This window comes from Mytilus californianus, unplaced genomic scaffold, assembly GCF_021869535.1.
Source record: "Mytilus californianus isolate M0D057914Y unplaced genomic scaffold, xbMytCali1.0.p SCAF_14, whole genome shotgun sequence".
In the NCBI taxonomy this organism is placed as follows: domain Eukaryota; kingdom Metazoa; phylum Mollusca; class Bivalvia; order Mytilida; family Mytilidae; genus Mytilus; species Mytilus californianus.
The window spans coordinates 9,159,741-9,179,510 of record NW_026262626.1 but is presented as its reverse complement, the minus strand read 5'-3'; the positions used below and the strand labels follow the sequence as shown (position 1 = coordinate 9,179,510).

General features: G+C 32.9%; 1 protein-coding gene across 1 annotated transcript in view; it reads left to right on the top strand.

Annotated features, from left to right (window-relative positions):
• LOC127724150 (E3 ubiquitin-protein ligase rnf213-alpha-like) overlaps positions 1 to 19,770 on the top strand; it is a 157,531-nt gene that overhangs the window by 98,680 nt on the left and 39,081 nt on the right. The window contains exons 57-69 of the mRNA XM_052231026.1: positions 2,031 to 2,210; positions 4,332 to 4,468; positions 5,723 to 5,930; positions 6,420 to 6,810; positions 7,719 to 7,863; positions 8,342 to 8,682; positions 9,008 to 9,174; positions 11,673 to 11,894; positions 13,105 to 13,316; positions 13,539 to 13,641; positions 14,093 to 14,193; positions 16,907 to 17,086; positions 17,567 to 17,824. Coding sequence (XP_052086986.1) covers positions 2,031 to 2,210; positions 4,332 to 4,468; positions 5,723 to 5,930; positions 6,420 to 6,810; positions 7,719 to 7,863; positions 8,342 to 8,682; positions 9,008 to 9,174; positions 11,673 to 11,894; positions 13,105 to 13,316; positions 13,539 to 13,641; positions 14,093 to 14,193; positions 16,907 to 17,086; positions 17,567 to 17,824 — 2,645 coding nt within the window. The remainder of the gene's footprint in view (positions 1 to 2,030; positions 2,211 to 4,331; positions 4,469 to 5,722; positions 5,931 to 6,419; positions 6,811 to 7,718; positions 7,864 to 8,341; positions 8,683 to 9,007; positions 9,175 to 11,672; positions 11,895 to 13,104; positions 13,317 to 13,538; positions 13,642 to 14,092; positions 14,194 to 16,906; positions 17,087 to 17,566; positions 17,825 to 19,770) is intronic.

Genomic DNA, 19,770 nt, shown 5'->3' with positions numbered 1-19,770 from the left:
ACAAAATCTATAATATCTAGATAATTGACATTACTGTCTATGTTTGAATGTTTTAAATAAATTTGCGGATCCTGCCAAGACAGGATAGAGTTAATGCCTGGCCCAGGGTTACTTAAATTGTTTACTGAATTGTCACTTCCATTCACATTTGAGTTTCCCGCAAAGTTCTGGTTTGGACGTCCATCCAATGAAACGGAGGAATGTCTATATTGTGTCTGCTGTCCGGAAAGCTGATGCAATACAGCATTAACGTATGCTTCGTCTGTGTTTGTCTGTATTCCGCCATCTTTAAGTTGATAATGGGCGCCGCCATCTTTGTTCACATTACTTCCGTTGTCGCCATCTTGGTATGCGCATGCACCAGAATTTGATATTGCCGGAAGTCCAGAATTTTCCGCCATTCTCTCGCTGTTCGAAAAGTCTTTCTTGAACGTTTTTTCCACTGCTCGCAGTAATAATTTTAGTTGTCCAATGGGGATGCACGATTCACTCAAATCTTCCTTCTCTATCAACGCGACGGCCTCCATGCTGTCAAATCCAAGTTCCAAAAATTTCATTTGCGGTAGCTGCGTTCAGCTTCATCACTCCGGCCCATGCCTTTACTTTGTCGGACTGGTTATCGGGTCCTGTCCTAAATGTGATATCTTCGTCATCAGACATGATGCAAAGACAGTTTATTGAAAAACAACAGTTTGTAGCAATTATCGTCGTGCCGTTAAATTCTCTCAGAATACGAATTAATCCTGTCTCGCGGACTTGTCAGAAGCGCAAAACGCATAACTTTGGAATATTAACCCGCCATTGCACGCTGCTGCAGATTCCAGAATCAAACTTTAAAACACAAAACTGATACTGCTTCCGGATTGTATTTAAATTTGCACATTTTAACATCAATTTTTGACATTAAAAGACCAATTGGAAAAGTTAATGCAAAAACACTTCGTATACGTTTTCCTAAACGTTCATATATAATATGGTCCAATTCTACATTGAAAACCTAAATCCATTCATGATTATATAAATATATCTTGATAAACTGCTGACAAAAAATAAATTATTTCCCAGAAATATTTGAATGTCTGCTCAAAGCAAGCGTTGCTTTCAGAATAATTATGTGCTTGTGCCTAAAACAAAAGCCCTGTTAATTAAGCGCTGATTGGTTAATTCAAATGCAATGTTAATTTTGATTGGTTAATTAGTATGATCTCGAAAAAGCAATTAGTAAACGAGATTTCACATGCAGCAGTAACTGGGAAACCCCCACCCTGATTGGACCAAATAATAGACAGGAATTCCCAATTAAAATTATATGTACAGGCATTGCACAAAAACGTATTGTGTATTAATAATCTATTTATACAAAATAGTTCCATATATAATGATAAAGAGATATGGCATGATTACCAATGAGACAACTATTGAAAGGAGTCCAAATGACTTGTTGTATGGCCTCCAACAATTAGCAAAAGTACAGTCAGTTATAAAAGTCCTTGATATGATAAAATGTGAAACAGATCATACAAATAAACTAAGATTTATGACAAAGAAGAAAGAAAAACAAATATGACAGACAGCAACTAACGACAACCACTCAATTATAGGATGCTGACTTAAGACAGACACAAAATGAATATGAATGGATTAAACATGTTTGTGAGTGCTCAGCACAATATCAGAACAAACAGTAAATTTCAGTTTGAAACAGGTTGCTTCAGCAGAATTGCTTAGAAACAAAAAACAACTACCATAAATAAAAAAGAGCACTGGCAGATATGTACATTTGTAGAAGAAGATCATCTATGTGGGTCATATCAAATTAGACTTGACCTGATTTTCATTTGTCATATTCAGCTGTTTTCCTAAACAGGAATAAGGTGTCAAACTAAAATATAAAGAAAGGCTGAAAAATAAACAAAAGAAAAAATACTGAATAAGTAATTTCAAGAGAACTATGTAAAATTTACCCAAGTTTTATATGAAAATACTTCTCTTTCATAATATTGCATTACAAACTTCACTCTTAATTATAGATACTTAGAGAAGCTCAGTCTATCTTGTTGTGGTGTGCAACCCCTGCAGCAGTTTTTCAACTAGGTGACAAACATGGAGAGATTTTTAAGACATACTTTTTAGAACAACACCATGAAAGTTTGGCTGATTACCTCCAATACAAGATTGTACAACAACAGAAGCATAATATTCATGTTCAGGTAAAGTTCTTTTTACCTTCACCTTTCAATGGTCTCATGGATTCAAAGATATTCAGAAATTGTAGGTAAATGGGCTTTGTAAGCTATCTTTAATTAGACAGAAGTGAGGAATTTATTTCTTATATATATCTAACAGGGATGGGCACGATTACTGACAAATGTAATCGATTAATAATCGATTACTTGAGGGATTTTTGTGTATTCGATTAATAATCGATTACTCTGATTTTTGTATGTAATCGATTGCAATCGATTACTTTATCAAAAGTAATTGGATTACTTTTCGATTACTGTCAATTACATGCTATAAAATTACAAAAAAAAAATAAAGTAAGTTAAACACAAACATTTTGTTATGTATAGGGGAAATTTATAACTTGATCAAAACTTCATTGAAAGCATTGTTTTCAAAGTTTAAGTTGACAGTTTGTTTCTAGATCATGTAGATGAGATGTAATAAAGTTCTTGCAATGACACCACATGGCTTCAGTCACTTCTTTATAGTCTAGTTTATTTTCCACATGTCTCTATATTTTTCAAGTTTTGCTGTCATAATGACTTAAGTTAGGTATTTTGTATTTATTAATTTTTAACTATATTTGATATAGTATATATTACAATTAAAATGTAAAAAGAAGAATAATTAACTAGTTCAGCTAATTTCAAAGATGTAAATTTATTATATTTATAACTAATACATGCATGAATTAATTATTTTGTTTGGATAATCTCCCTAATTACAGGTTATAAAACTGCCAATGGAGTACATTTCATAACCTGGGGAAATATAATGTCAATCTCCTCTTAATTAGACATAATTGAAATCAAAACATCTTATTAATTAGAAGTCCTTGATCATCTGATTAGTAAACACAGGAATTTGTTGGGATTTTTCTATACTCTATTCAAAATCATGATATTTAACAAGATTTATTTTAGTGTCAATATGGGATTCATGTATCTATTTCTGAACAGGAATTTCAATGCAAATCAATTGGTACGTTGTGTACTTTCTGATTTTTATATCATAATATTATAACGAATCCACTGTGTATCTAGTTTAGCTAAAATTCCAAATCTTATTGAAAATTACACTTCAATGTCAAAGTAGTACAGAACTTAACATAAGACTCATTTCTTATTTTTATCTATTTACTTATTTCAAAATAAAAGGTCTTTAAATAATTGACAAGCATTGAAGACAGTTAAGTCAATTGTTTAAAAAGCTGGATATACAGTAAAATTGGTAAGAGTTCTGTTTGATCATAATGCAGCTTGAGACAATAGATACAAATAAGGCATTTGATAAGCTCTGAAGTCTAAATACTTTCTATTTTATCTGTACTATAAAGTGATGAATGCATATATATTTTCATTTAAAATAGGTTTAATTTCATCAAACTATTTCACTAAAAGTAATTGAAATGTAATCGAAAGTAATCGATGATTACATCCTAATTTTTGCTGTAATCGATTAAATTACGATTACATGTAATCGAAAATGTCTGCGATTACAGATTACTGTCGATTACTGGGAAACATGTAATCAATTACAATCGATTACAATTACAGATTACGATTACCCCATCCCTGATATCTAACCATCCATTTTGCAACATATACTGTCAGATCAGTTTATACAGAGTTCAATTATCTGACAGTTTTGTAATCAAATGTTGTAATTCTTTAAAAACACAAGTCTTACATATAAGATCTTTGATACATTTGTCAATTGGGGCCTTTGTGGCAAGTGGTCTTAGTAGTTCATCTGCTGTATCACTAGCCTGTCAACACTGAGGTTGTGTGTTTTAAACCTCACATGTGGTAGGTGTGTTTGACTTCCATCTTAATTGACTAGGATTGTCAGTTTTCCAAATAAAGGTCAGTGGTTCTCTCCAGGTACTCAATCTTCCGCCACCAATAAAAAATGATTGCCACGATAAAGCCAATAGTGGTGAAAGTGGCATTAAACACCAACACTCAATCATTTCTCAGATAAGTAAGATCAATTATAATAATGTTAAAATTAAGTTTCTTCATTGGAAGCTGCATTACAGTATTTTTACATTAGCTGTAGAAGTTTATGATTGATTTTAAGGCTTTACAATTATTTATTTTCAGATTACCACAAATTCCAAACTTTTAGCTACAGCAGACATAGAGATCCTGTGCAGGTTTATACCCATACAGAAACAGAATATAACATTACTGACACTTCAATCTTTTGATACCGAACAACAGTTCAGCAGAAAAATCAAGTATGAATTGCTTTTGAGATTAGCAACATTTATATGCTCCCTATATGTCCCTGATAACCCTTCAACAACATTGTGGCAATATTACTGTTTCTGGTTTCCTTTCTTTTCAAGATTTTTGTAAAACATCATAAAGAGTATACAATTTCCGAAATTTTGTTAGTCTGGTAGCGAAAAGTATAACTATAGGTAAAACAAATGTTCAAAATCTCCTTGTTATTAACCAATTACCGTAGGGAGATCATCAGGTACCACCTGACTCTAATTGAATTTTTCAAGAAAGAATAAGTGATCATAAGGCTTGATTTAGATGCATTCAATGCATGTTCCTCATTAGCACTCTGTATATTGACCTGCTCTGTTGTTGAAAAAAATATATATATGGCTCAAACATGGGATGAATTATAGGTTGCACTTTTGTAAATATAGACAATGCAATTTCCCATAGGAACTCCTTTTACGGCTAAAACTGTGTCACTTTTACTATGAAGTTTCCTAAAAAATTATATCCTAGAATGGAAAGTTCATGTGCACTACTATTTTTTCAAAGGATAAAACATAGGGCTGTGCGGCATATTTTCAATGTTTATATGCTTCAAACTTTTAAGAGTTTAAACTACAAAAATTCTGTACTACCCCTCCCTTCACTTTGGACCTTCCTCAGATTTCAATTTGGCCGCTATCCAACAGTATTTATACTTGTAACATTCCCCAGTTATCTCTCTATGAGATGAAACAAGAAAATGATCTTTCCTAGCCAACTTTTACCCTTTTTCAGAAAAACATCATAAAGTTATGCCATTGTGACATTAGAATGGTTTTCTGATACTTTGAATTATAAATATGCCTAGCATAACAATGCATGTATTCTTGTTAGTTTTACCTGTATATTTTACTTGTCTAAGCATAAATACAGACAATTTAAAGACGTCAGTAAACAAATAAGTACCTACACTATTATCTACAATACTGGACTTGTTTTTCTATGAAATACTGTGGATTCATTTATTTTCATAGATAGAGGAAAATTTTTATTTTGGTTGATATTAGATTTTGTGGTTTTGTCCAGGTCTACATACAAGCCTATGTTAAATTTGTTCTCCATTGCACATTAAAATTCTTGGTTCACTTATTTCCACGAAATAAACGAAAATTGGTATCCATGAAAAATAATGAATCCACAGTATCGGGTATTTGAAAGCATTTGTTGAATTACACCATCAGTAAGATTTCAGACCAATTGCTTCATACTTTCAGATCTTTTTTTGACCACACAACAACATCTGATAGCTTATTAATAGTACAGTGTGACTGTGGGGACCAGAATGCCGACCTGATAGCCTGTGCTAGGTACACGGTACAGGGAGAATTACAACAGGTTAGGGAGGAACGAATATATGCTATCCATGTGGTATTCCTAATTCAGCTTCCTGGTATAGCTGGAGGATGTTTTACTGGATTCCAGGTTAGATTTTTAGTATGAGTATGAATACACGATGAGTAAATGTCTTTGAGACAGCAACCAGACATCACAACGTCACCGAACATTAAGGGGTCAAATAAGGTCTAAATTTGTCACTTATTTTATTGATTTGCCAAACTTTATAATTTTATAATAATTTACTTTGAAAACAAAACTATAAAAGAGACATCAACTAACACAGGGACAGTTTGACCAACTGAGCAGACTGTTTCAATGATGGGACAAAAGTAAAAAGATAGGATATTTTAAACTGTCAAAAGTCAGGTATTATCATGGTAAATAAAGGCAAAATATTCAAACAGTTATAGTTAAAGATTGTATTTTCAAAAACACTTTGTTCATCAAGGTAGAATGTTTATTATTATTTTTTTAAAACAACCTGTTGTTCTTGTATTGTATGTTCCATTCTCAATTTTATCACTTGCAAGTATATTTATAAAATGTTAAACAAATATTTGATTTTTTTTACAGTGTGGACTGTGGCATTCTCTGCACATAGATGATATTCATCCTGCTCCAGAGGATATACCATCCGTAGCTGACATGCATGGGACGTCAGTCAGTGCTTTGTTGGCCTCTACAAAAGCTAGACAGGAAGACGATATGGAAGTAGAAGAGGGAATGAATGAACAATTGATGGAAAGAATGGAAACAAATGAAGAGGAAGTTGATTTGATGGACATTCAGTTAGAAGTAAAGGCAAATGAAAAAGGACAGAAATTCAAAAGACATTTCAAAATTGATAATTTGATCATGAAATGTTTACAGCCAGCCTTGGGTAATGTTAAAGACCCCATGTCTGACTCCTCCAGAGCTATAGATAGATTGAAGATTATACACAGCTGCTTAAAACATGAAGCAGGTTAGCTATTTTTAGTCTTCACCAAGATCTATTAATATTATTAGACCATGATGTTTAAAAAACATTGTGTACAGATAGAAAGAATTGGATATGTATGCAATTTTTGTTTGAAAATGCCTCAAAAGGCGTCATTCAACTTTTTGAAGAAAAAATAATCCTTATATGTAATTTCCTTTTAAGTATAACAAATGGAATAATATCTATTTTTTAGTTGAAATTTGACAATTTGTTTCATTTTACAAGTTCTGTAAGCTCTTGCAGAAGTACAATATTTTAACACAGACTTTGATTGAAGTAAATTTCATCAATTGAATGACTATGTTTTATAGCAGTAAGTCACAGTGATCTACATTGTATTACCAATTCTAATATGACGTCCTTCTTTCGCTTTGGAAACAAAGCCATGTTCTAATTACAATAAAACATGGGCTGCACGTGAATGACGTCACAATTGAAATTGCAACGTCAGTTGTATTTTGATCAACACCTGAGGTCGAATTGGACAGTTTTGTTGGTGTTGCTCGCTAGGAAATTAAATAAAATGATTCTAAAAGTAAGTTTACGTATATATGTTATTTTTTTAATCGTTCAACTGTTGATTTTCTATAACATTTTTGGTTCATCAAATCAAAATGGCTGCCTTTCGAATGTGTATTATAGGTCCGCTTCAAAGTATAAAAGTTATAAATATTCCGATCAGAATCAAAATAATTCTATCATGCCATGCTTTATGCTAATTTTAACATGGGTGGGAATTATATTTGTCAATATTTTACACCTCGCTAACGCTCGGTATAAAGATATTGACAAATATAATGCCTACCCATGTTAAAATGAGCATAAAGCATGGCATGAAAGAATTGATTCTTAAATTAACTATTCAACCAATGTTGAACTTTTTTTTGTAGGTGAAATAACTGTAATGTCTGGAATAGCCAAACATATAAGTAGTATACTAAGAGAGAAAGAGGAAAGCATCGGTGCTGTAATTACAAACTGGTTATCAACAGAAGCAGCTAAACCTGAGAATGTCAACAGGGCTGGTACATTCAGGTTTGTTTTTTGTTGTGCAAAATTGTCTGGCTGGTTATCCTAAGTAAGATAACTCTATACTCTTTGAAAGATGATGATTTATAGAAAATACCATTCATGTTTTAACCAATTTTCTTGCAAGTGGTTGATTCTATTTAAAAATCTACATATGTTTTTTTTTTTAATTATTAACTCTGAAAAGACAATTTGCTCAGTATTATGAAGTTATTTACCAAATTTGATTTTCTATAAAAACCATACAATTACACCAATGCATTGAAGATACAAAATGACTTTAAGTTAAACCAAGGATTTTAATAGTAAGCAGGATTGGAATTTTGTAGACGATTAGCATACACTGTATGGTAATATGTTGTGTGGTGAGAGATCTTGGGAGATTTTCACACTACAACTTTGATTTCAATCTCCTCCTTTAAAATGGATATTTTTATTATTAAAACATGTATCTTGTACTAATCATGCAAAATATGTTTTTCAGGAAATTTGCTGTTCAGTGCTTGGAATCCAAAGTAATTCCAATATTGGCTGGAATAATTGCATTCATTGATACAAACAGAAACATGGATATTCTTACCAACAATTCAACAGATAGCTGGCACATCAACATGTGGGTTGACATTTTTAACAATCCAGATTTAACACAATTGAAATATTCATGGATTGTCTCCCCTACTAGACAACATGAACTTCAAGAAGTAGCAGTTAAAACTACATCAAAAGATGGGAAACCATTTCCAGCTGTAATGCCATTTTCTTGGCTGATTTTTGGACAAATTGAAGACATCTTGAGAAAATCAATTGACACAAAAGAAAGCACAGGTAAATTTTGCTATAAAAACTGGTTAAACCTCATATTAACTGAAATAAAAGTCAGTTATTGTAACATTCCATATTCCGACAAAAAGTATTTAATGACAACTGTATAGCAAAACCTATTGGACCTCAAACGTTTTATCATTATTTTACATTTAATTTTAAGCTAGGTGAGTATCATTGTTAGCCTTTTCTTAAGATTTCCTGTGATGTTTTGTGATGTGAATATACATTTACGTCAGATGAATATGCTGTTTTATTCAAAATCCAATTCATATAGAAAACCCATCTAAAATAACACTTATGTGGAATATTTATTTTTATTGTACAGACAGCCATTTTGAAGTGGTAATGAAAGCATCAGAAATCTTCCAGTCCTTACCATTAGGAAAACTTTTGTCAGGTGTAGAAGGTACCTACATCCTGGAAGTACTGCAATGTTACATCAGAGACTTTGTCTACATGATTCATCCTGTTCAAACTAAGTCTGAATGTCAGGTAAATATTTAATTACGACACACCTTTAGTTGAGGGAAAAGTTTTACTTCAATTTTTATGGCCTAACAGTGTTTTTCCTTGACTTGGTTATGTTATATAGCCATGAAATATGTGACTTGAGGGCTATTGGTCAATGTTATATAGCCATGAAATATGTGACTTGAGGGCTATTGGTCAATGTTATATAGCCATGAAATATGTGACTTGAGGGCTAGTGGTCAATGTTATATAGCCATGAAATATGTGACTTGAGGGCTATTGGTCAATGTTACATAGCCATGAAATATGTGACTTGAGGGCTAGTGGTCAATGTTATATAGCCATGAAATATGTGACTTGAGGGCTAGTGGTCAATGTTATATAGCCATGAAATATGTGACTTGAGGGCTATTGGTCAATGTTATATAGCCATGAAATATGTGACTTGAGGGCTAGTGGTCAATGTTATATACAGTCAAACCTGAGTAAACCGGACCCTGAATAAACAGGCTTCCTGTCCATTCTGGCGGAAAATTAAAGTCTCATTCTTTCCCCTTCAAAGTCTTTGTTAGAATACCCTTTGTAAACGGGACCCTGTGTATTCCGAATTTCGGTCTAATGATGCAGTCCCAATACTCTTAATTACATCAATTATTACCTGTTAAAACCGGTTTGTCTAATTATTTTAAAATGATAACAGTATTGATCGATATGCAATCAAAACATATTTGTTTATACAAGATGGCTTTTCAGGATAATCAATTAGCCAGGTGTTAACCCGTGAACTTCCAATGGTATAGTAGTGAGTTGTATTAATAAAACACTATAAAAGTGTAAATTAAACTAAATGACACACCGAATATATCTCGGATAGAACTTACGTTGTAACTTAGATCATTTTTTTTTTCAAATCATGGAGTAAGAAAATTTACATCCTGGGTTCCCTGTTGTGAACCCCTAAACCAATGACCCTGATAATGAAGAAGACCTGGATGACAACAATCAATCAGTATTGTACATTGTGCGACAATGTTTTCATCGTGATGAAATTTTGTTTAATAAAATTCTGGCTTTTTAATCGGCTATACCATCGTCGGAAATGAATGATGGAAGTAAAAGGAAAAAGTTTCACAATTCAAACAACGTGAGGATTATGATGCAAATGAAAACAATGAACACAAAATGAAAGTGAAAGTGACATGTCGAATACTGATGCTACCGAGGTCTATTTGCCTTACTAGGAAAAGTAGTAAAAAAACGGTTAAAATATTATTTTTTTGAATTCGAGGAACAACCAGTTTCTTAAATTTATATAGCCAATGAATAAGAAGATTCAAAACAACGATCATGCGAAGTAATTACGTTATTGCGTTTTGTATTAATGAGTTTATAGCTTACAATCAGACAGAACTTTTATATGCAATATATCGGACGTCAAAAGTCATTAACTTCCGGTCAAAACGGAAACCTGAATAAACCGGCCCACTGTCCAAACCGGCCCTTTTTCATAGTCCTGTAGCCGGCCGGTTTATACAGGTTTTACTGTAGCCATGAAATATGTGACTTCAGGGCTAGTGGTCAATGTTATATAGCCATGAAATATGTGACTTCAGGGCTAGTGGTCAATGTTGTATAGCCATGAAATATGTGACTTCAGGGCTAGTGGTCAATGTTATATAGCCATGAAATATGTGACTTCAGGGCTAGTGGTCAATGTTGTATAGCCATGAAATATGTGACTTCAGGGCTAGTGGTCAATGTTATATAGCCATGAAATATGTGACTTCAGGGCTATTGGTCATAAAACTTTACTCAGTACTCCGAGTACAAAATATGTTCTTGAAACACATAACTCCAGTATTATGACCGCAAGGCCTTGCTTTTTAACATAAAATTATTTTGGCAAAGTTAAGCTAATAGAATCAGTGACCAGAGAATTTCTATGAAAGAAAATTAAATTTGACATATTATCTGATATTTAAAAGTTGAAATATTTACTGTGAAAGTGCTATAATTTTTAAAATAGTCTAAATCCAAATTCACTGCCTTTTTCTGAACTAATTTCATTAAATGTATTTGACCTATAATGGTTTACTTTTACAAATTGTGATTTGGATGGAGAGTTGTCTCATTGGCACCCATACCACATCTTCTTATATCTATATATTAAAATTATGTGTTTATACATTAAACTCTATGAATTTAACTAAAGCCTTCATTAATAAAAAGACGTGCATAATTGAATGTAATATTACAGTAAGTGTCATACACTTCAGTGTTGTCCAGTCCTGTTTGGCAGGCATAGTTCAGTTAGTAGCGGGAGACATTGTATGATGGGGGTCTTATAAGTTCCATTTATCATTCTACTTTTGAGATGAATCATAGGCATAATGTTTAGTCCCATGTCTTACAAAAAATATATCTCAAAATTATGTAATTTGATTCATGCTCCACATTCTTCTGAAATTTATGACGCATTCATTAATAATTTATTTGCTTCATTTCAATTTATTTTTCAGCTTTTATGTGAAAGTGTGATAACAGGCTGCAGACATCTTGTAAGAGGAGAATATGGAAGATTATTACCTTCTTTGTTAGGATGTCACATGACCTACATTCTTAATGATATGAGATTTAAGAATTTTGCAAACATAGTACACATATGGCCAGGATGCAGTCAGAGAATTCTAGATTTCCAGCAGGAGTCATCCAACTTTTATCTTGTTACAGACGAGGAAAAGGTAAGCTTTGTTGATTACCAGCTATAGACTCCTTTTTATTTTTTTGATGTTTAACTCATATATATGTTTTATTTTAAGAATAATATCATTTAATAATAACTCAACTTGTTATGAGACTGTAGCATATTATACTACTACATATTTTTGCGCCTGTCCCAAGTCAGGAACCTCTAGTCTTTGTCAGTATTGTGTGTTTTTATACCCCCGCTTTAAAAAAGTGGGGGTATACTGTTTTACCTCTGTCTGTCCGTCCGTCCATCCGTCCATCCATCCGTGCGTCCCATGAATATATTTCGTCTCATCTATCTGAGGAACTACATTACAAGGATTTATGAAATTTGGTTTCAGGGTTTATATAAGTCAGCTATACCCTGTGATGCGTTTTCAGATTCATCACTCAACAACTTCCTGTTTACCTTATACTTTTAGCGGGCGGGGGTATCATTAGTGAGCAGTAGCTTACAGATTCACTTGTTTAAATTTTAGTTCATTTGTATGTTTCGGGGGTTAAGTGTGGCATCCATTTTGCTGAACTAGTTTACATTATTGTTTAGGGGACAGCATTTTGGATATGTTAGACATGTACTTCCTATTTTCCAATGGTTTGACTTACTATTGGGGGTATGCTTAACAACGACACAAGCATTCATTTTGTCACAGAAGTTATTTAACTGCCTTGGTGGACTCGTTGTTATAGGAGTGAACTAAGTGCCAGAGATTGTGTTTTCAATCCCCAGCTAGGTCAAACTGAAAACTATAGATTAATTAATTTTTGTCCTTTTGTGGGATTTTCCTATAAAATTTGTACTTTGTGGAAAAGTTAGAGCTCTTTTCCTAAAGCATGTAGTTTAAAGGTTTGGTTGGCTTGCTTGCTTTGTTTTTATAAATATTTGCTCAAGCATTGTAATTAAGATTGACATCTGCAATCAATAGACAGGCAGGGCTTCAGCTTGTATACATTATACTCTGCATTATGCTTAACATCCAATAACATTTAACTATAATATATACAAGCTGAACCAAACCTTTAAACTACATGCATTACAATAATAGCTCTAAATTTGTGGTTCACCTTTACCTACAAAAACAATGAAAATTGGTTTCCTAATAATGGTAATATCCCAATAATAATAATAAATCTGCAGTATGTGTATAGAATTGAAAAAAACTTTATACAACTTTCAATTAATAGAGTAATTTTTCCTTCCAGACACTTGATATTCTAGCATTACATCTGTTAGTTCATAACCTGGAGCCTAATAAAGAAGCACTGAACAAACCAGAACCTAGAACCAAATGGTTACGACAAGTCTGTGATTATAGACCAGTTGTTGAAAGAATTTTTGGACATTTTAGTCATGATGTAGAAAACAAGGAATTTCAGTATGGTGAGAGATGTCAAAAAGGAATAGAAAAAGCAAGGTAAATTTTTAAATAGTGAGCTTTTATATAAAGTACTAATTCATTAAATATGTGCACATTAAGAAATAGCTTTTATTGTTTTACAACTTTTGCTGTCATAGAAATTTTTGCTTAAAAGACTTTTTGGACTAATTAAGCTGATATGGGGAATGAAGTTGGAAAATTAGTTACCAGTACTTATATATATGCCTGTGATATTTTTTACAAATTTTACTTCTGTAGATACCAGTGGACTAGAGCTGTTGTCGTGAAACTATTTATAGAACATGTTTGTACTGCTGGTAAAGAAGAGGTAGAGATCAGAAGATGTATGCCATTGTGGGTGGTAAGTATTACTAAGCTTCACAAATACAGTGTCTTCAGTTGGGTTTAGATGAGTTTTATTGAAGCAATCTTGATTTCAGCCATTTTACAGTAAATTTACTGCAGATTTTTGTTGTTTGCCAAAAAAGAAAAAAAAATGGAAATTCTGGTTTATGTGTTCTTAGAATTATGGTTTTGTTAAACATGTTGCAAGTATTAAAACTTTGGGTTATTAAAGTAAAAGGCCTCCTTCAGATATTCAAAATAACAAAAGATGGTATACTAAAAAGGGTAATTCAATTATTCATAAATGTAAAAAGCTATACCGTGAAATACTATATTTTTATTGCAAGGTGACAAAGTATTATAAAGATGGGTATAAACAAAGTTTCCTGTGGAAAATAACTGAAAATAACTGAAGTTCATGTATGATATTCCCTTACTAATTCCATACTGTATTTATTGCTTTCCAGACATTGAGAGAAGGGGCAAATATGAAAGAAGTTCAGTCACTGGAAAAAGTTGAAAAGTTTATCAAAACTTGTAACAAAGATGTTGTTACACAGTGTTTTGGGTAAGAAATTTTGTATGATTAAATAAACATATTCAAGAATGTTTATTTTATGAAGTCTGTTAAAATCTTTTTTTTCATGATGTACAGTTAATAAAAGTTTGCATATGTTAGTTTTAGAAGATAGTTTTTATACAACCGCAAAAATTAAAAAATTTTTGGTCGTATATTGGTATGACGTTGGCGTCATCGTCGGCGTCGTCGTCTGGCGTCGTCCGGCGTCGTCCGAAGACACATTGGTTTTCGCACTCTAACTTTAGTTTAAGTGAATGGATCTCCATGAATTTTTACCATAAGGTTCAATACCACGAAAGGAAGGTTGGGATTGATTTTGGGGGTTATGGTACCCACAGTTAAGGAATTAGGGGCCAAAAATAAGCATTTTTGTAACTTCCAGACAATAACTTGTGTGTAAGTATATGGATCTCTCTGACATTGTACCACAAGGTTCCATATCACAAAGGAAAGGCTGTTATTGATTTTGGGAGTAATTGCCTCAAAATTTTAGGAATTAGGGGCCAAAAAAGGGGCAAAAAACAAGCATTTTTCTAGTTTCATGACAATAACTTGTGTGTAAGTGTTTGGATATTTCTGAAATTGTACTACAAGGTTCCATATCACAAAGGGAAAGCTGGAATTGAGTTTGGGGGTAATTGCCCGAAACGTTTAGGAATTGGGGGCCAAAAAGGGGCCAAAAATAAGCATTTTTCTAGTTTCCAGACAATAACTTGTGTTCAAGTGTATGGATCTCTCTGAAATTGTACTGCAAGGTACCATACCACAAAGGGAAGGCTGGGATTGAGTTTGGGGGTGATGAATCATAAGGGGGTTCAAAAAATTTGGGGGGGGATTTTTTTTTTTCTTTTTTTTTCTTTTTTTCCTTTTTTTTTTCTTTTAAAATTTTCCATTTTAAGTTGGTTATTTCTGCTTAATATTTAAAAGCAAATAATAATGATATGGTAGGAGATACACACCAAACAGGATGTGTAAATTATTATCTAATAAGTATTGTGCAATAGCAAGAAATTTTCAATTGCACAGTATTGCACAATAGCAAGAAATCTTCAATTGCACAGTATTGCGCAATAGCAAGAAATCTTCAATTGCACAGTATTGCGCAATAGCAAGAAATATCCAATAGCACAATATTGCGCAATAGCAAGAAATTGTCAATTGTACAGTATTGCGCAATAGCAAGAAATATTCAATTGCACAGTATTGTGCAAAAGAAGATACTTCGTATAAATTGCTTATTTCTTGATCAATTTCAATGGGGTTTTATTCTTGAATTCTTGGGGTTCTTTAATATGCTGAATCTAACCGTGTATTAAGTTTTTGGATTTTGGGCCCCGTTTTTAAATTGGTCCACATTGAGGTCCAAAGGGTCCAAAATTTAACTTTGTTTAATTTCATCAAAAATTGAATTATTGGGGTTCTTTGATATGCTGAATCTAACCGTGTATTTAGATTCTTAATTTTTGGTTCCGTTTTCAAATTGGTCTACATTAAGGTCCAAAGGGTCCAAAATTAAACTTAGTTTGATTTTAACAAAAATTGAATTTTTAGGGTTCTTTGATATGCTGAATCTAAACATGTATTTAGATTTTTGATTATGGGCCCAGTTTTCAAGTTGGTCCAAATCGGGGTCCAAAATTAAACTTTGTTTGATTTCAACAAAAATTGAATATATGGGGTTCTTTGATATGCTGAATCTAACCATGTATTTAGATTTTTGATTTTTGGGCCCCGTTATCAACTTTGTCCACATTGAGGTCAAAAGGGTCCAAAATTTAACTTTGTTTGATTTCATCAAAAATTGAATTATTGGGGTTCTTTGATATGCCGAATCTAACCGTGTATTTAGATTCTTAATTTTTGGTTCCGTTTTCAAATTGGTCTACATTAAGGTCCAAAGGGTCCAAAATTAAACTTAGTTTGATTTTAACAAAAATTGAATTTTTAGGGTTCTTTGATATGCTGAATCTAAACATGTATTTAGATTTTTGATTATGGGCCCACTTTTCAAGTTGGTCCAAATCGGGGTCCAAAATAAAACTTTGTTTGATTTCATCAAAAATTGAATTCTTGGGGTTCTTTGATATGCTGAATCTAACCATGTATTTAGATTTTGGATATTGGACCATAATAGGTGAATGTCCAATTTAAAATTTTTAAGTTCTTAGGCCACATTCATTCTGTGTCAGAAACCTATGCTGTGTCAAATATTTAATCACAATCCAAATTCAGAGCTGTATCAAGCTTGAATGTTGTGTCCATACTTGCCCCAACTGTTCAGGGTTCGACCTCTGCGGTCGTATCAAGCTGCGCCCCGCGGAGCATTTTATTTTAATAGCTATAATACTTTAAAATGAATCTGAACTTCATAATGTTCCGTAATGGTTGAGTTTTTGAGAGAAAATAAAGGGTAACAATTGATTTCATAGCTTTTAAAATAAATTTACAAAAAAGAACCAACCTCACAATTATGGTTTCCTATTTTCTTGCAACTGATCAGGCCAATGTTAATCATATTCCACTATATAAATATAAGTTTCTTAGAGAAATCAATGTTGTTCAGAATCAAGCAACTCTAGATTTACCTGTCAGTCATTTTTAAGACAGAACTTGATCTAATTAGAATTGAATTTTAATACTGCTTGCAAAATAATCTGTTAACACTTGTTCAATTAATATTGGAGATTTATACTTTTTAAAGTCAACAAGTAAGATGTGTTGGATGTGAGAACCCCATACAAGGAGCCCCTGTCAGACTGCCATGTGAGCATGTGATTTGCAGAAAATGCTTGCAGGATTGCATCATTCTGAAGGAGTTTGAATGTCCTAATTGTCAGAAAGAATTCCCAAAAGATCTGGATCCAAAAAAATCTCAAAAGAGGTAATTGATGTCATTAGATTAGTAAACAAGCAGATACTTTTTGTTGGGGTTTTAACATAGTTTATTTCTAGAATAGATATTATCCACAAAATTTAAAAACCCACTTTCACATACTTGAAACTAGGAAAATTAATCTCCTCAAAAATCAAATTTAAAGATAAAACCAAAAAATTTAAACGAAAAAAAGTAAACGTTTTTTGTTTATTGTGTAGTGGCCAGTACTTCGTCCCTATTCGATCATCAGGATACCTCCTATTGATGCAACAGTTGTAGAAAATTATATGAGGATATGTATTCAGGAATATAGCCCTGATCCAACAAGTGAAAGGGGAAATAATTGAATTTGTGGGGCAAAAGTATCCTTTCGTAAATTCACTTACAGTTCCAATTTATGTTTCCCAACAAAGAGTTTTATGGTTTAGTCCATAATCAAATTTGAAATTAATTTTTAGTTTAGATATTGAAATAACTGTATTGCAGTGGTGAAATAAGAAAGTACCAGGACTACAGAAGACGATGTAACAGTTTCTTTATGGAGGTTGTATCACAGCTTTGTTTTGCTGAGGGAACACCTCCATCACAGGAAGTCATCGAGAAACTTCTCTCCTACATCATTGGACATGTTGGGAAGAAGAGAGTAGAGAGAGTCGTGTCTAAAGAGTTGACAATATTTGATGATTCCATTGACCCCACACCCGTTGTAAGGTCATTTCTTCTACAGCAGTTGATGCAAACAAGGTAATATAAAAAAAAAATGAAACAGGAAATGTAACTGTCATCAGTTTTAAGACTCATACCGTGGATTTTTTTAGGCCAATGCTTTTTAACAAAACGAGTGCTATCTGTAATGATGGGTGTTTTGATGTATCTGGATGCCACTGCATGTTAACCAGTAATCCATCAATCTAATACATAAGAGCAGTTAAGACTGACCTCTTTACAAAATACTGAATAGTTGAAAAAAGAAAACATATGAGATGGATGAACATATTTTCATTGAAACGACAAAAAGATCAGCAGATAAGGTTGGATCGTAAAAGTACATAAATATACAATCCCAGTACCTAGTACAGTTAATTAAGTATATACTATTTAGTAGCGGATTAATTCAAATTTTATGTACTGTGGTTTCATTAATTTTATGGGTACTAATTTTTGTGGATTCAGAAAAAAATTGTATGTAAGTGGACTCTTGATTTTATGGATATACAAAATTATACATACAAGCCTATAGGTAGGTAGTATTCTGTTGAACATTTGTATTCATGGTTCACCTATACCAATGAAAAATTAGTACCCAAGGAATAATAATGAATCCACAGTATTGGAATTCTTTTGATTGTTCAAGAGTTCGGTCTGTGCGTCTGTTTGTTTATCCGTTTGTTCGTCTGTCCGTTCATTTGTCCATCTGTCCCGCTTCAGGTTAAAGTTTTTGTTCAAGGTAGTTTTTGATGAAGTTGAAGTCCAATCAACTTGAAACGTAGTACACATGTTCCCTATGATATGATCTTTCTAATTTTAATGCTTAATTAGAGTGTTGATCCCAATTTCATGGGCCACTGAACATCTGTGTACTATGGACACATTCTTGTTAAAAAGTCTTGATTTGTAATGTATAATCTTTGCCTTTATTTAAAAGTGTTCGCTTATGTAGAATCTGTCCTCTGTTTAAAAAAGTCCATTTGATGATGTACTTTCCAAAAGTTGGGTTTATAATGTATACTTTTTATACAACCGCAAAATAATTTTGCGACGTCGTATATTGGTATGACGTTGGCGTCGTCGTCTGAAGACACATTTTCGCACTCTAACTTTAGTTCAAGTGAATGGACACATTTTCGTGCTCTAACTTTAGTTTAAGTGAATGGATCTCTATGAAATTTTACCATAAGGTTCAATACCACAAAAGGAAGATTCGGATTGATTTTGGGGGTTATGGTACCAACAGTTAAGGAAAAAGGGGCCAAAAATAAGCATTTTTGTAACTTCCAGACATAACTTGTGTATTAGTGTATGGATCTCTCTGACATTGTACCACAAGGTTCCATATCACAAAGGAAATGCTGGGATTGATTTTGGGGGTAATTGCCTTAAAATTTTAGGAATTAGGGGCCAAAAAAGGGGCAAAAAACAAGCTTTTTTCTAGTTTTATGACAATAACTTGTGTGTAAGTGTATGGATCTTTCTGAAATTGTACTACAAGGCTCCATATCACAAAGGGAAAGCTGGAATTGAGTTTTGGGGTAATTGCCCAAAATGTTTAGGAATAAGGGGCCAAAAAGGGGCAATAAAACGAGCATTTTTCTAGTTTCAGGATAACTTGTGTGTAAGTGTATGGATCTTTATGAAATTGTACTACAAGGTTCCATATCACAAAGGGAAAGCTAGAATTGAGTTTGGGGGGTAATTGCCCAAAACATTTAGGAATAAGGGGCCAAAAAGGGGCAAAAAATAAGCATTTTTCTAGTTTCCAGACAATAACTTGTGTTCAAGTGTATGGATCTCTCTGAAATTGTACTACAAGGTACCATACCACAAAGGGAAGACTGGGAATGATTTTGGAGGTAATTGCCTCAAAATTTTAGGAATAAGGGGCCAAAAAGGGGCAATAAAACGAGCATTTTTCTAGTTTCAGGATAACTTGTGTGTAAGTGTATGGATCTTTATGAAATTGTACTACAAGG